A 17,894-nucleotide genomic window follows, 5' to 3' on the forward strand; every position below is an offset into this window, starting at 1 on the left:
TCGTGTCTGAAACAGATGAAGTCACCTGTACATTTGTGTCTGAATAACAAGAATGATGAAGTGTGTACACCAAAATTCATGGAAGCCCAATAATGTTTATCATTACGAGTACATTACAGCACAAGAGGTATTACAATGTTGCGGGGGCTTCAAGCTGATCTCTTTCTAATTTCTTATTTACTGGTCTACATCCTGTGTTTGACACAAATCTCAGCAAGCTGGTTCAGAGAGAGGCTTATGAATAACATATTTATCGTGTATACAGACAAGTGTGGATAACTATTCTCACTACTACAAATTTATCCTCATCCAATTTACATGACACTTCACAGTAGTCCTCACCAGAATCATCCCACATAAAACCAACCCATTTACCCCGATTGTGAATGTAGCTTTTTGAGAACATTTGCATTATTATGCCAACAGGAGTTAGCAATTGGTCCTTTATCCAAAGGACCACTTTCCCTGGGGGAAAGGACCAATCACTGTTTAAATAGCTGGTCAGGACTGTATATATACTCTGGGCTCCTCACAGAAACTTCATAAGAGACTTCAGTCTTCAGGTGTTGCATTTTGCCATTTTTGCATCAGAAAATCAAGTCTTCAAGATGAGGTAAGTTACACATGTTAATTGCTTCTCCTCTTCTTAAAAATGTTTGTTTTTGTTTTTTACAGAACACTCTAGCATGTATAATATTGGCAGTCTTAGATATCATATAACTTCCAGTCAACAGTTATTCTACAAGTGCTGCTATGAAAATGTTTTGTTTTTTTTCATCAGGTTTCGATTTCTCACCACTTTCCTTTTTCCCCAGAAAACTCAAGTCAGTACTTCATGTTCATCACAAACAACAAGAACAACAATCAGGCAGGAGATTCACATTCCAAGAGAAAGGTATGTTACTGCACAGTATTTTTTGAATATCTTCAGTACATCATTTCAAAACGGAACTAAGTTTTATTAACATAGTAGTAGCTAGTTTACAAATTGTTACAATTCCAAAATATCATTTATTGCCATTTTTGAACCAGTTTTAAATATAAGTATGTAAAAGTAAGTAAAAGTATGTGATGGACCTGACACGTTGTTAACATAAAGATAAATGTTAATTGTGATGCAATTTCTGAATTATAACTCAGTCACCAAAACAGTGTAGCACAGATCTTGTAAGTTAAGAAATAAAACTGAAACTGCAATGTCATTGATCTTGTTTCTAATCATGTATGTTGTATTGTCTTTTCTATCAGGATTACGCACAATCTGGATTGTGGGTGACAGCTATGTCCGACGTGGCCAAAGGCAGGCAAAGGAGACCATGGGGACAAATCTCGGTGTGTCTGCCCACATCCAGTGGTTTGGCAGGGGAGGCCTCTGTTGGGATGGACTACTTCCCTGGTTCAAGCAGTGCATGAAAGGAAGAACTGCTCTAGACGTACTGGTCATTCATTGTGGGGGCAATGACCTGGGACGTGTGAAAAGCACAGAGCTTCTGAAAGTGATGAAAAAGGACTTGCTTACACTCTACAAACAGTTTCCCCAGATGAGAATCCTGTTTTCAGCCATCAATCAGAGGTGCCACTGGAGGCATGCCCCCCCAGAGAAAGTGGATAAAGCCCGGAAGTTTGTGAACCATGTGATGGCAAGCTTTGTTCTGGCTGTTAATGGGAGGACTGTGCACCACCCTCACATTGTACATGATAAGCCTGAATTGTTTTTAAATGACAATGTTCATTTAAGTTCTCAGGGATATTGCCTGTTTTTAAGTGCTATTGGTCAGGCTCTGCAAGACCTGGAAGGTTGATTTCATTTTAGGACCAAATTTTTTGGTGCCAGAAAACTGTGCTCTAAAGCAACCCACCTCCCACATTACATTATTTTTGTCAGTAGTAGCAGCAAAGGTTGACTGTATCGACTATAATAATTTTTCTCTTCTGTAAATATATTTGCAAAGAAATGAACAAGGACATTTTGAACAAAAAACACTTGAAATAAATTTAAGTTTACAATATAATGTGTATGTTGTTTTTTTCTTGATGGCTGCAATCTGTAACATATTCAAATTTACCAGCAAACTAACAAGATAGATCATATCTGACATCTGACCAATGACACAGCATTGCAACAAAGACACTGAGAAGCACCCTTTAAAGGTTTTTGTTATGGTGGACCTGAGATAGGCTATAACAGGTGACACCACCATTAGGTGGCCTGTGCCTCTTCAATTTAAAATGTAAATGTCATATTTTTGACTACATATATGGGATCTGTGTGCCATATCAAAATAGATTAGTTTTATCTGCAAGACGTATTCGAGCATTGCAAGTTTTTCTACATAATGTGCATTGTCCAGAAAATTATTGTATACACAGTTTAGATTGTACTAGAGGGTCCCCTCTTGAACTGTTAAAACTGACAGAAGCCAACATTTACATGCAGTTATGCGTGAGAAAGAACAGAGGAGCAAATAAGCACAGCAAATTATTCTTAAAAAAGAATGATCAAGCTTCTTTTATCTGACGGCATGAATGAGTTTAAAATGAATGACCTGAAGATGCCAAAACAAAGTGTAGTTAACACGTTTCAACACCTGTCTTAGACTGACAAAGATATTTTCCCCCCGAGTCCAATCAGGTCATTAAAAGCACATACAAATAAGATATAAGCCACAGGATGAAGGAAGCCCTCTATAGGAGTATGAGACATTTGCAAAATTGGTACAATCAATCTTTTCTGATTTTTAGCTAAAACATTATTTATTCTCAATTCTCAAGTCATCCATGAAAGAGTGTGAGTATCGTCCCTCAGTATTCAACAGAGGACCTGTGTCGTTTTATTAAAGCAAAGAGGGGACTTCAGTTAATCTATACAATCTTTCTTTTTTGTTTTAGGCCAACTCCATCAAGACATTTTTGACCATAAGTGCGCTAAACTTGGTGAGGAGTGAGAGGAAAAGGGCCTGCAGAGTCACACTCTTTAAACTCTTTGATTCAGTGAATTAAGGACTTATTTCGACCAAACCAGAGTTGTTGGTTGTTGGGACAGTGAACAGACTAACAAAGATGGTTTAGGTGAGTTGTACGTGTTTTTCTGTCGAGTCTGAATGACATGTGTTTTTCAAGAAGTTAACGAGCCAATTAAGTTCGTCTTAGTTCGGTAAAAGAGAGAGACTTAAATCCAGATGGTGTGTGGTAGTATTTCTCTGTTTTAAAAGGAGAATAGGTGTGAGAATATTTAATTTCTTTACACTTTGTGAGTTTATGTTGTTAAATGGACATAGTGAACATACGCAGTGTATGTAACATAAGGAATTTGTCGCTCACACGCATCTCCCAGCTGAGACACTGTAGTCAGTGTTGTAGGACAGTAATGACAAGGCAGTATCATTTTGTTAGGTTAACATGATAACGTGTGACATAATCTAATGAAAACCTTGATGACGTGTTTGCTGCAAATGCGTGTGTACTTTGACAGCTGCCACTGTTTGCTCTCCAGAGGCAACATGGTATGTTTAATGGCACAAATCCACAATATAGTCTTTCCTGAGTTTTCTTTGTCAGGCATGATTCTGGAGAAACACACTGAGACTGTTTCATAAGCAACTGAAAACTCCTTGTAGTTGTAAAATATCCATAAAGGTAGAAGTTTGCAAAATCAGTACTCAAACTAGTTTTTGAAGCTTACATGCTTCCATAAATGCATTTAGTGATTTTTATGCTACGTATATATCATTATTATGTTTTCATATTTGCAGATCATTCTCTATTTGACATGAGAAAGAAGCAGTAGCCCCTACAGAGCAGAGAGAGAACCAGGTCTGTGTAACAGATTGCAGGCTCTCGAGAGCTGGTAGGCTGGGTAAGAGTTTATATGAAGTCTGCCTCTGTCACTCTCTGCTCCACCTGTCCATTTGCTTCTGCAGGAAGGGTTAATTAGTCAGATATATTGAGTCACTGAGAGCCAAATGCTTTACTGCCTTCAAAAGCCATGTTCATCAAAATCAACTTTCAATTAATTCAGTTCAGTTATATTTTAAAATTCATTTAACCTCTCTTTTTTGGTTTCTATTGTTGTTTTTTCATGGCTGTTTTTGTTCTCAAAAAATTGCTCTGTACTGTAAAAATTGTTTTCTAATTATTCATGATTAATTTATTATGTTGTACATTTTAAGTGTATATTATTTTTTGTAAATATTTAATGAATTTAACATGAATATGTAATATACTTTACAAAAATCCAAATTCCATAGTGTGACTCAAAAAATTAACCTTTTGATGAATTGCAGCACACAAAATCACAAAAGAATGAACTCAGGAAAAAAAAAAAAATTCTTTAGTTTTTAGACTCAAAGCACAAGAATCAGACCCCCAAGATGATGGCCTGCATGGCCAGTTCGGAAAGGCTTGCTACATGAGCCCATGCTCCATTAAGAACAGGAGATCAGGGGAACCACTGGATGTGGTTTTCCAGGTTATTCAAATATTTCAACAAGAAAAAGAAGAAATTATACACGAGAAAAGAGATGCTGTTCACTATGCTAATGAGGAAACTTCTGGAGAAGGTCTGGGGAGTTGGAAGAGAAACCTTTTTGTGTGCCTTATAATTATTAATGATGAATGTATTATGTTATATATTCATATATTATATATTTATATTTTTAATGTTATAAATTGTAAATAAATGCTTAATACAAACACACGACTCCGAAAATGAACTTTCTGATGAATTGCAGCACATGCAAATCACAAAAGTATGAGCTCAGCAAAAGAAAAAAATTGTACGCGAGAAAAACCTGGCTTTTTTGGTTTAGTTATGAGACAAGATTTGGGGTTTTTACACCCAAAGCACAGTAGTTACTAAAAGACCTAAAATATATACAACTTATATGTATGTCTTCTCTGTATCTGTGTTTGTGTTCTTTGGTTTTAGAGTAGGCTACAAGTAAGAATTGCGGCATGCCGGAATGGCAAAAGTATGATAATTTTAATAATAAAGAAAAATATTATTAATGATGATTTTTAAAAGAAAATAGATACTATTCACTGTACTAACAAGGAAAACTGAGGAAAAAATACATTTTAATTCCAAGAGCAGAATGGAATCAGGTGGGAGATAACCTCTGACCTAAGTTTTCCAGGTTGTTATTTGGTGTAATGTCTGTGGTCTACTTGAACTTGCATGGTCATGCAGGCTTGGGTGACATTTCCTGCAAATCTTACATCTTAAATCATTCATTTTAACTTCAATATTGTTCACAGGAGCCAGACACTTTATTCACATCCATGAAGGAGTGTGTATGTCACTGCATCATATTCAAGTGGGGACCTGTGTCATTTTGTACAAGCAAAAAGGGGACTTGAGTCAATATATAAAGTCTATCTTTTTTGTTATAGAGTCAAACTTCAAAACAAGATTCCATACCTGAAGTCTTTAAAGGTCTGCATCCTGTTGTTTTGATTCTGAGAGAGGATTAAGGTTAACTCCATCAAGACACTGAATATTTCAGCACCCTATGAGGTCTTTTTATGATGGATCTGAGAGAGGCATTAGCAGTTAGTGTAAATATCACATTTTTGACTACAATATGGGATCTGTGATTCATATCCAAATAGATTAGTTTTTATCTTCAAGATAGATTCATGCAATACAAGATTTCTACATAATGTGTATTTTCAAGAAAATTCATTGTGTACTCACTACAGATTGTACTAGAGGGTCCCCTCTTGTACTGTCAAAACTGACAGAAGCCAACATTTACACGTAATTATTCATGAGTAAGAACACAAGAGCAAATCAGCACATTATCCTTTAAAAAAAAAAAAAAAAAGAATTTTAGAATTTTTAGAATTTCATCTGACCCCATGAATGAGTCTGAAATGAATGCCCTGAAGATGCCTGAACAGCCACAGCAAGGTGTAGTAGATGCATGCTTCAAAATCTGTCTTAGATTGACAAATGTTTTTTTCTCCACTTACATTATTAAAAGGATATACAAATAAGATATAAACCATAGGAGGAAGGGAGCCCTCTCTATAATGCATACATCACCATCACACACAGGTCAGAAAAAATGACCAACCATACAGAAGAATATGAATTCCCCCAAGAAACGTTTAGAAATTGAAATTAAAAAATGTCTTCATAATTGTTTTAATATGTGTATCACAGAGAAATATGTAAATATTGATAACATTAAAGTGAAATCTGTTTTTGAAAGAAACAAAGAAAATCTTTGCAATAAACAAACACTGTGAAAGACTGAGCACAGACAGTTAAAGTGAAGCATATGGAAGGATACAAATCCCCTCTTGGCAATTTCTTTAAAAAAAATTAAAAAGCACATTTGCAGTAATATTATGGTAAAAGAGCTTTAAAGTTAATGTTCAATTCTATTTTTGTATTTTTAAAATGCCCAGAAACTGAAGTCCACTGTTGGCAAATGTAACTCGATAGTGCACTGTTGGTCAGGTTTGCGTGTGTGTGTGTGTGTGTGTGTGTGTGTGTGTGTGTGTGTGTGTGCATATATAGTGAGAGAGAGAGAGAGAGAGAGAGAGAGAGAGAGAGAGAGACAGAGACAGAGACAGAGACAGAGAGACAGTACCCCAGGTGCAGGCTATGCAAAGATGCGTACATGGGATGCCATAACCAAGTGGCTGGCATAGTGTACAGGAACTTTTGCACTGAGTATGGGCTGGAGGTCCCAAGGTCGGAATGGAAGGCACCTCTTAAGGTGTGGGACTTCCAGATCCAGACTGACAAACTGTACATCATGTTGATTGACAAACAACAGAAGAAGGCCTGGGGGCTGTGATCTACAAACTGCTGAGGTCTCTGTCCAGAAGAGCGCAGTCCTACTAACAGCTAAGATACTGTGCAGAACCCTTAAACTCCCAGGCCTCTGGTAGAGGACCTGAGTTTGAGGAAGAGGGTGGTGGTAATGGGATTTATATACATATTTAGTAGCGCTTGTAAGGACTAGATGTTACAATCCCTTGAATAATCAGCTTAGCTTCCTGCGTGGTAACTTGAGTGGGCGAGGGGTAAATACTTCATTGGGGTCATCAGGTGGGCACCCTCCATCCTTGGTGTTTCGTTCCTATATATTTCAATGGCCTTTTAGCTGATAGATGGGTATACTGCATTTTGATCAACAACATAATGATTACCTAGTCAGTTCACAGCGACACAGTTCAGTACTTACACCTGACTGTTTTATCTCATCTCAATACTTCATTCATGTTTCTGATTATGTGGCTTGTAACATAGCAGTTAGCAACCTGTCTCTTTTGCTCATAGCTGGATCCAGCTGTACATAACTGTGTGTGTATATATGCACGCACAAACACACAAGTGCGCTAGCAAAGTATGTACTTCTTTTGTTTCTTTTTGGGTATGCCAATACCCAAAAAGAAACAAAGTATTACTTTAAGCTCACAAGTGTGAGCTTAAAGTAATATTTCACCAGAAAAAAAATACCATTTGTAAATCAATTACTCAAATCATGTTACCTTGAGTTTGTGAAAAAAAACAACCTTTTCTTGCATGCCCCCATGGAAAACATATTAATTTATTGATTGACTGGTGTCTCTCTGTGAGCCACATGGGGAGGACATCGACGGGCTCACAGAATGCATCACGGACTACATCAGCTTCTGTGTGGACTCCACTGTCCCAGCCAGGACTGTCCATTGTTACGCAAATAACAAACCGTGGGTAACAAAGGACATCAAAGCCACCCTCAATGCAAAGAAGAGGGCCTTCAGAGCTGGTAACAGGGAGGAGGTGAGAACAATACAGGGGGAGCTGAAGATGAAGATCAGGGAGGCTAAGGAGAGGTACAGGAGGAAGCTGGAGAGGAAGCTCCAGCAGAACAACATGAGAGAGGTCTGGAGTGGAATGAGGACCACCACTGGCTTCAGGACCAACAACCACAGAGGAGTTGAAGGCAGCGTGGACAGGGCCAATGAACTGAATCTGTTTTTTAACAGATTTGACACTACTGGCTCTGCCCATCCACCCCACAGGTCTGGAGTGGAATGAGGACCACCACTGGCTTCAGGACCAACAACCACAGAGGAGTTGAAGGCAGCGTGGACAGGGCCAATGAACTGAATCTGTTTTTTAACAGATTTGACACTACTGGCTGTGCCCACCAGCTATGTGGAGTACTTCAGCATGTCTTCAACATGAGCCTGAGTCTCCAGAGGGTCCCCTTGCTGTGGAAGACATCCTGCCTCGTTCCTGTGCCAAAGACATCGCGTCCCAGTGGCTCCAAGGACTACAGACCTGTGGCATTGACCTCCCACATCATGAAGACCCTGGAAAGACTCATCTTGGAGCAGCTCCGGCCCATGGTCAAGCCACTTTTGGACCCCCTCCAGTTTGCCTATTAGCCCCGACCTGGAGTTGAGGACGCCATCATCTACCTGTTCAACCGTGTCTACGCCCATTTGGATAACCTGGCAAGCACTGTGAGGGTCATGTTTTTTGACTTCTCCAGTGCGTTCAATACCATCCGTCCAGCTCTACTGGGTGACAAGCTGACAGCAATGCAGGTGGATGCCCCCCTGGTGTCCTGGATTGTAGACTACTTGACTGGCAGACCACAGTATGTGCTCTCCCATGCCATAACTTGTGGGGCCAAAAAGGAGTTAGCCCACCAATCTCGTGGGGACCACTTCACTTGTGTGGTCCAAAAATCGGACCCCACAAGTTTTTTCATTTAAATCAACTCAAGAGCGCCTCCAGAATGCTACAGCTAAGTTTCAGAGGGGGTCCCACATGTCACGATTTTTGAGATTTGTGTGTATCATGTGTGTATGCTTTGCTCCCCTAGCGGCGAGACATCGCCACTACATTTTGATACACACTTCCGGAAGTGTGTATGATTATCCCCGCCCCTCCGCACATCGAGCCAATGCGAATCGTTCTACTGCAGCGATCAGTCGTGACGTTTACATAGGTCTACACTTTAACATCATGGATCGCTACAGGTAAGAACATTTTGTTAATTATTTTGTCATTAAATACGTTCATAAAGCGTGAGTGTTTAGTAGGCCTACCATTAGTCCTGTCCTAACATTGCTGATACTTTGAACTGTTCAATGCTAAATGTTAACGAACGGAATAGTGGCGGAAGTAACGGATTATATGAAACGACGAGTGATGTTGCTAACTTTAGCCCCGTTTAGCTGCGTCAAATACGCGACTTATTTTCAAAAGGAAAAAATATGAGCAAAACAGGGGTGCTTAGCTAGGATGCCCAGGTGTTCCGGTTCGGTTTAACTGGTGAGCGTGTTAACTAGCGACTTTCTCACATTATATTAGCTACATTACGAGAGGTCACCAGTTAACACGCTCACCAGTTAAACCGAAACACCGAGCACGTCGGGCTTATTAAGCTCCGTCTTCCTTTCATGGGGGATGGGTTATACCCACAGAAGGCTCAGAAACTCGACTAAAAGCTAGTGATCAGTGTAATCACAAATGAATGGTTGAATCGATCCTCAGTAAGCTATGTTTTAATTTGGAAAACATAACTTTCATAAAAGTAACATCTTCTCTCCTCCTCTCATTCCTCTCTCCTTCCCCTCTGGTCTCCTTCACTTCTCCTCTCTCTTCTCTCCTTCCTGCTCCTCTTCCTCTCCTTCCTCTCTCCCCCCCTCCTCTCCTTCTCCTCTCCTTCTATCTCTTTCCTCTCTCCTCCTCCTCTCCCTCTCGTGACCCAAACACTGACCAAAAATCTACCAAACCAAAATTTCCAAACTTCATTTTTTATGTTGTTATGGATGGAGGTATAATGATAATGATGATGATCTTTATGTATACAGGACTTTTCATACATAAAGTGCAACTCAAACTGCTTTACACTAAAAGAAAGACCACAGAAACGAGAGGATAAAACAGAACAGTAAAAAAAACACCCTAAACACTTCTAATGTGACCCAGAATATACAAACATGAAAATACTATATTTTTAATCAACAGACACAAGCAATAACTTGTTCTGTATTATGATCAACACAATATTTGACACATTAACCATAAATTAGCCTTATATGTTATGATATTCAATAATGTTTGAACTAATATGAATTACATCTACATCTACAACTACTTAAATCACAGTAGCATCTGATTTGGTAAGCTTACAAGCTTGTTAATTAGCATGTATTAATTATCATGATTATCAGCCTGATGTAAATAAAATGCAACCTGTCACACAGCTCCATGTTCTCTCTGTGATGTTCAGGGACAGGTCAGGACAGTCTGAGGACAGACAGCTTTGAGGTTGAAGTTTATATTAATGAAAATGCACCCTGAGACTGACAGGTCTCCGCTGTACGTCTTCACCACATGTAAGCTGTTCAGCTGTAAATTCAACTGTTCTCTGCTCCACCGCGACGTGCTCCTGGCATTTTATTTATTTATTTATTTTAAACATCAAGCTCCGGTACAGCGACCCAGGTAAAATAGGGGAGGACACCCTGTACTGCTGAGGCACCGGGTCAGTTTGAGCTGCGTTCATGTTAAGTTACTTTCAAACTCTTCAGTCAGTGACCCGTGTCGGCGGATATTTGACTTGTCAGACTCACTGGCTGTTTTCATTTAAGCCACGCAGCAATCGTACACGGCTTTGTGGTTGGTTAATTAGGCCTATGTGGATCGGTGTTGGCCCCGTGAGACAGCAGCAGCACCAGTGCAGGTTCTGCACACCTGACGCTGTGCAGTAACAGTCCCGCACAGAGACACACCGCTCCTCTTTGACTCTCTGTAGTGCTACAATCGGCCAAGCCTAAGGCCAATATACAACAGGTAACAGTGTGGCGTTGTCGCCTGCGTTGTGACCAGAGAATTGTGGGATTTGTAGTTTTTGAACGGTGGCAGATAAAACAGGTTGTGATCTTGACTTGCACACTGTGCACCTAAATCATTTTTCCGGTTCGCACACATATTTTTTTTAGGGGCAAATGCGAGTGAATCGCTCGCACTGTAGAGCCCTGCTCAAAGTTTAAATCTGAGTCCAATATTACTAGTATATCAATAGTATATCAATCAATCAATGATTTTGAGCCTCAGCAATAATACTGAAGTCAGGGAGTCAGGTCATATTATTTTTTCCCCTGACCCCTGAATAAACTTTGTCGCTTTTGTTACAGGGCGTGGAGTATTTGCCAGAAGACCCTTCAACCAAGGTGACTTCATCCTTAAGTATAGAGGCGACCTTATCTCTGACATGGAAGCACAGAGGAGGAGAGAGGTATACACACCTACTCAATGCGCTTTCATGTTCGCTGGAAAGTCTCTGTGGTAGGTTTTCATCTCACTCTACCAGGAAAAAAAGGAAAATGTTGGCTGCAAGTTCTCACCCTGCATTTCATAATGCTGGGTTCATAATTCATTTCATAATGTGCCCATCTTAAATCCACTGTTTAGCCCAGTGGTTTTCAAAAACTTCATGCCAAGGACCCCTACACTGATATGTGTTTGGCCGTGGACCCCCATCATCAAAAAACATTTTAGGCGCGTTTCCACTGCAGGAGTTCCTGGTAAAGGGAGGGGTGTAGAAACTTTACAGGTAGGGATGGGGCCGATCCGATCCACCTGCTGATATTTCCGATCCACGAGCCGCGTCTGTGCTTTCACGTTGTCTGCTGGAATGATATGATGATTGCTACATAGTAGTGTTGCACTGACCGCGGTACTAAAACACGACGGTACATATGATACCATAATGTTGGAGTACTGTAGTACTACGGTACCTCAGGTACCACTACTGTGGGATAAGTTCAAAGTCCAATCACAAGAGCATGAATGTCCATGCGGCGTCCAATAACGGTGCGCGCTGGCCACCTGGCACTCGGTATGCCGCTGCAGTGGTTTGTATCCAGTGACATTTCAGGTATGAACTGAGCTATTGAGTACCTTTAAGCAGTTAAAGTTATTATTAATTTATTTTTACTTGTAGGTTCAATTTGTTTATATGCTACAGTGATTTGTTTTCCACTACAGAGCTCTATGGTGCGAGCATTTTACTCGCATTTGTGCCAAAAATAGTTTTGTGTGTGCAAAACAAATAATTCAGCGTGGAGTACAGATTTCAACCAGCAGCAGAAACTAAAGGCAAATCCTGCCAGTTGTGGGTTGAACGGGGGTCACAGACACAGACGGGAATGTATTCCTGTCAAATATGGCAGAGGCTCATAGTGCTGCACGGTGCAAGAACGGCTTACCGGCATCAGAGAAGTCCGACTCCAGGTCCAATAATTTCCTCTTCTTGGCGTCATGACTGCCCAAAAGTACCTGAACAGCCGAACTGTGGCGGCACACAGGTATGTGGCGTGTCAGAGGAGAAACGAGCCGTTCACATTTCTCTCTTTGTGGCAGGTAACGGTCCACAAACCTCACCGCACTTTAGGGACTGTTCTTAACTTGTCAGGGGAGGAGGGTGGCTAGTTGATTTTTATTTTATTTTGATCCCCCCTATGTTAATCACTTATTGATGCTGTTTTTGAAGTATGAATAAGTCAATAAGTAATTTATTCCATTGAGATATTATTGATGTATTATAGAAAAGTGATTTATCTTTTTATAAATGACAAAAGGCACATCTGCCTCATTTTTGCTGTGGTATTGTGATACTACTCAGAACTGTGATACTTTCACTGGTATCGTACTGTGGGTCCCAATTTTGGTACCGTGACAACACTAATACATAGTAGTGTCTACTTGATTTGTATCTGTGCTGTTCAGATTAAAATGACAGGTACTTTTTGTTTTTTGATAGTGTATATTGCAGTAGTAGTTTAACACTGTCTTGTAATTTAATAAATATTGACAATCAATTTGAAACCCGAACAGCTGCATATTTGTTTTCAGGATGGGATTTTTCCTGTGAACAGGATTTCCTGCTTTTCTGACCTTATACTTACCTCAAGTTGCCTTTTGGGACATACATGCATACATACGTACATATCATACTTGCCTGTAGAGAAGAGTTTATTACAGCCTCATATAAAATCAACAATAATAATGATAATAATAATATTAAAGCAAACAGAGCTCTGGTATCAGAATAGTATCAGTATCGGCAGATATCCAAATTCAGGTATCCGGATCAGATCGGAAGTGAAAAAATGTGGATCGGTGCATCCCTATTTACAGGAACCGTCCTCTCATTCGGCCCTCTCAGTGGCCATGTGTCCACTGCAGACCATGACCCGCCGGGCTCTGGCGGCGACGTGCAACAATCATCGCGCAGTTGTTTTTAGTCAGTTTAAATTGCCGTTTCGATCGTTGCGTAATTGCGTATTTATCATACTTATTTTTTTTACTACTACCACTCTCATACGTCTTTTACTGACTTATTCTTTCTTATTTTGGACGTGAAAATGCTTTTTTAACAACGCTATTTCGGGGCTTTCTTTTGGCGTCACATCCTGCTTTGAGTCTGCCCAATCAGCACAGAGTAAATCTCAAGCCCCACCCGGAATTTTTCAGGGCTGATCTGAGTACCTACCCCGAGGCAGGGACTCCTTTCGGCCCCGTAAAGGTTCCTGTAAATGGCCCTGCTGGGGAAGTTCCTGCAGTGGAGACACACACCAACGGCCCTGGCCCCGTAAAATTACCCCGAAGTTCCTGTGGTGGAAACACGCCTTTTGTGCCAGGGACCCCCATAAGAGAAGATTTGTTAAAAAAAATGTTCACAATTACAGTGAAAATAGCAGATCTACAAGCTCACAATGCATCACGTTGGCAATGATCTCAATGCAATGCAATTGCATTCAATTGCGCAAATTGTTTTATTTGAGATTAAAACAATTTGTACTGTTGGTTGTGTAGGTTAGAATTGCATTTGGCCTGACTGCTTTAACGTCACCGCTTATTCAAAAACTGGTTGATGTTGGTTTTTTTAGTGTTGATGGCGCCAAAGAAGATGGGTCCCTTAGTCGGCTCGTTAACGACGACCACAAGAACCCAAATAGTAGGATGAGGCTAGTGGAGGTTGATAAGAAGAGTCACATTTGCCTCTTCGCTATCCAGCCCATAAGTATAGGCGAAGAAATTTCCTATGATTATGGAGGAAATGACTGGCCATGGCGAAAGGTATGTATAAGTTTATGCAAGCTAATATACTATGTTTGTGCAATGTTTTCTCAGATGTGCAAGGTTGAGTGGTTTGTGCAACGTCCTTAAAAGGCCAAACACTATTGTTCAATAGCTGCCTGTTTTCCTTCTTGTTCAGCAGCCTATTTCTGTCAAGCAGAAACTTGTTTACTCTCACAGGGCAATGTCATAACTAGTGGGGACCACATGCTTTTGTATTGTGTTCGCAGAAGCCAGCAGAGGTTCCGCCAAGAACCCAGCGTGACAGTGCGGTTTTGGACATGGTTGCCGTTCCATCTACGGAGTCTGCTCTCAACACTCCTCCAGCTACTGTGGGAGGCGTTTCATCTTGCTCAGAGCCCCGTGACAAGGTGGGACATGGATTCAAGGTCTCAATCACTATGCCTGATTCCTGTCATTTTTGATAGATTTAAGACTTTCCGGATCAGGGCCCACTCTCCTAACTATTGTGGAACATATGTTTTTTTATTGTGTTTTACAGAAACCAGCAGAGGATCTGCCAAGAACCTCGCCTGACAGTGCATTCGTGGACACAGTCACCGTTCCTATGGAACAGCCTACGGAGTCTGCTCTCAACACTCCTCCAGCTACTGTGGGAGGCGTTTCATCTTGCCCAGAGTCCCGTGACAAGGTGGGACATGGATTCAAGGTCTCAAATGCTATGTGTAATTCCAGTCTTTTTTGTTAGATTTAAAGGGATATTTTGGATCTTTTGACAAGAAGCTGTATGACATTCCTATTAGCAGTGTCGTGCATCAACAGTGACTTTCCCCCTACTGCGTCCTGTGAGCAGAGTTCTGGCCTGGTTTTGGTGTTGATGAAGGTAGTTTGGCTAGTTGGCTGGGGTCACAAAAATAAAGCGTTTTGCTTCTCAAAACAATATGCCTTCAAAAGAGTAATACATTTGAATCACAAAACCGTTGTCCACGAAAAAGTCAGACTTCCCAATCGCTAGGCGCTATTTTCTCTCCCTTCATATCACAGCGCGCTGCAGCCTGTCGACAGCTGTCCATCACCTGTTTCACGGTGTTTACATGCTCTGATGATGACCGCTGCGACGTGAGAGAGTTCACATGAGAGCTAGAGCAATAAATATATTATTATACAAGAAAATATAAAAATGGTGCAGACCTGTGATTATCCGGGCTGTAACAACAAAAATCTGTCTGACTCGCCTTATATATTTCACAGTTTTCCTATCATGGACATTGCTATTAGGCAACTTCTTGCCATAGGCTTTAATGAAACAATTAAAATGCTATATTAAACGTCTGTAACAGTTATGTCAATCAGCAACCAGATCCTCAGTCAGGGATTGAGTGGACGATTTTTTTTCTTGCCGTTATAAAACACATAGGCTACACACCAGCCACATCCACTGTGCTCTGGCTCCGCTGATCAGCTCAGATGGCGGTTAGATCTTCACATGTTGAACTCTTTTTATACAAACAAAGTGCAGCCAAACACCAGGCTGAAGAGAGAGAACTAGCAGAGGCTCCTCTGACAGCTGCAGGTGAGCCGCTGGTGAGCTACAGGTGAGCTGGCTGGAGAGCACAGCGGTGTCCTTTTTTTTTTGTAGCAGCACCATCCTTGCAGGTGATGCACGCGCAGATGTCTGTGTACATTTGTCGGTCTGATCTTCCATCGAGGACTGGGCTGCATTACTGATCACCCGGTCACCCTGTCTCTCACAGCTACAGCTGTGGGTTCAACTTCAGCTTGTTACTTCTGTCCCTCCTCTCTCTCTCTGCCCGTTCCCGTTCATCTGACGAAGTTCAGCATCTGTATATTCATAAAGATATCCCTTTGGCTCTGTGCTAAAAGGGATGTCTTCATCACTTGTGTCACAGTCAGACATGTTTACGTTAACTGTCCGAGCAGTAAACACCGTGAAACAGGTGATGGACAGCTGTTGACAGGCTGCAGCGCGCAGTGATACAAAGGGAGAGAAAATAGCACCTAGCGATTGGGAGGTCATGTCAAAAGATCCGAAATATCCCTTTAAGACATATCCGGAACAGGGCACACTTTGAAATCTCAAAAGCTTTTGCAGACCTTGTGTTCAGTGGGTTATATGGGTGGGCTTCAGTCATTTTCAGAGCATGTTAATTTTGATGATTGGATATTTCATAAAGGCAAAGCTTAAGAGCCTCAGTCTGTGATTCCACAGCACGACCAGAACATAGGTTTAGAACGATAACGCCAAAACAACATACAGTAGTTCTGCACTGTGTCACGACTGAACTCAGACAGGAGGACCCAAATGCAAGACCAGGAGACAGATAGAAAGTTCACAAAAATATTTAATAATGAGCACAAAAAAGCTGATGGACTGATGGCAGTAGTAGGAATCCAGAAGTCCACAGAAGCAGGCAAGGGCAGGCGTGAGGCCGATAACCAGACTGGCAGGATCAAAACCAGGTTTCCAGACAGACAGGCAGAGGCACCAACTAGAGACAGGCAGAATTTGGTCAACGAGGCTGGCTGGGTCATTCACAGTAGGGCAGGAAATCAGGCTGAGGCACATGTGAGGAAAAGGCGAAAACAGGGTTACCGTAACAGGCAGGGTCAAACACGGGGAGGCAGTCCATAGGCAAAGGTACCGGCAGGGGAAGGCAAGGCTCAGGAAACAGACAGGCAGGATGATTCGCAGGCAGGCAGGCAGGCAGGCAGGCAGGCAGGCAGGCAGGAGGAACGCTGGTAAGTATCTCACAAACGGACGAATACGAACTGGCAAACACAGGAGGGAGCACATGGTTTATATACACACAGGGAGAGGGAGATAACGAGACGCAGGTGAAACACATTAGGGTGGGGGAAGGTAATCACATGAGCGGGAAAGGAGGGAACAGGAAGTAAAGACACCAGACATGACACAAGAGGGAGGATGACAAAATAAAACAGGAAATGACAGGACAAACACCAAAACACTACTGCCTGGGGGCAGTTGTGACACACTGTGGTAGTTGTTTAGGAATCACCATGCGCGCTTCACATGCTCTGACAAATCACAGATTGTGACTTGGTTTAACAAGAACTTCAGTCATGAGTTTCTCTTTCTTTGTTTTACCCCCTGCAGAAAAGTGTGGACAAAAAGGCAGCAGAACAGACACAGACAAAACGGAAGACATCAGGACAGCACCGGCAGCGGACTATTAAAACGCAAGATGAGTCGGCAGTGGATCGTTCTTCAGACGACTTGGAGTCGGATGGCACAGTGGATCAGTTGGGTGATGAATCAGAATGGGATTCCTTCAGCGTAGGAAAAAAAAGAAACCAAACAAACAGTAATGTGCTTGTTCAGCAAAAGAAATAAACCATGTTCTAGTTGATATCTCATGTTTGGATGTGAATTTATTTTTAATATACACATATTCTAACCATCTTATTACTATTGGTGTAAATGTTGAGCATTTTTTCTGTAGGTTTGCACCTGCTGGCTGCTTTGTCTGCTAGTAAATTGTCCAAAATGTGTATTCTTGAATTATTTACAAAGCCCTTAAGAGTCAGTGCTTAGAGCAGGGTTTCTAAACCTTAAATTACTTTGGTCAATGTGAAGTCAGTGATCAGTCAAGGTTTTTATTTTCAATTTCAATTTCAATTTATTTATTTAAAAAGGGACAGTGCATATTAATGAACATATCAATCAATCAATCAATCAATTTTATTTATAAAGCCCAATATCACAAATCACAATTTGCCTCACAGGGCTTTACAGCATACGACATCCCTCTGTCCTTAAGACCCTCACAGCGGATAAGGAAAAACT

General features: G+C 41.2%; 1 protein-coding gene across 1 annotated transcript; it reads left to right on the forward strand.

Annotated features, from left to right (window-relative positions):
- The first annotated feature begins 533 nt into the window (after window positions 1-533).
- LOC125892578 (uncharacterized) lies at window positions 534-17,618 on the forward strand. Its single transcript, XM_049582585.1, has 8 exons — window positions 534-613; window positions 816-895; window positions 1,249-1,691; window positions 11,158-11,258; window positions 13,915-14,104; window positions 14,335-14,475; window positions 14,607-14,756; window positions 17,205-17,618. The coding sequence occupies exons 1-8, from the start codon at window positions 609-611 to the stop codon at window positions 17,439-17,441; spliced, it is 1,347 nt and encodes a 448-aa protein (XP_049438542.1). The 5' UTR covers window positions 534-608; the 3' UTR covers window positions 17,442-17,618.
- Window positions 17,619-17,894: the final 276 nt, after the last annotated feature.

Source organism: Epinephelus fuscoguttatus, linkage group LG8 (genome assembly GCF_011397635.1).
Source record: "Epinephelus fuscoguttatus linkage group LG8, E.fuscoguttatus.final_Chr_v1".
Taxonomy (NCBI): domain Eukaryota; kingdom Metazoa; phylum Chordata; class Actinopteri; order Perciformes; family Serranidae; genus Epinephelus; species Epinephelus fuscoguttatus.

What these genes read in the sequence shown, in the direction of transcription:
- LOC125892578 (XM_049582585.1), top strand. An exon ending in AAGCACAGAGGAGGAGAGAG is followed by an intron (nt 11,259 to 13,914) that starts GTATACACACCT and finishes TGGTTTTTTTAG; the next exon opens with TGTTGATGGCGCCAAAGAAG. An exon ending in ATGACTGGCCATGGCGAAAG is followed by an intron (nt 14,105 to 14,334) that starts GTATGTATAAGT and finishes TTGTGTTCGCAG; the next exon opens with AAGCCAGCAGAGGTTCCGCC.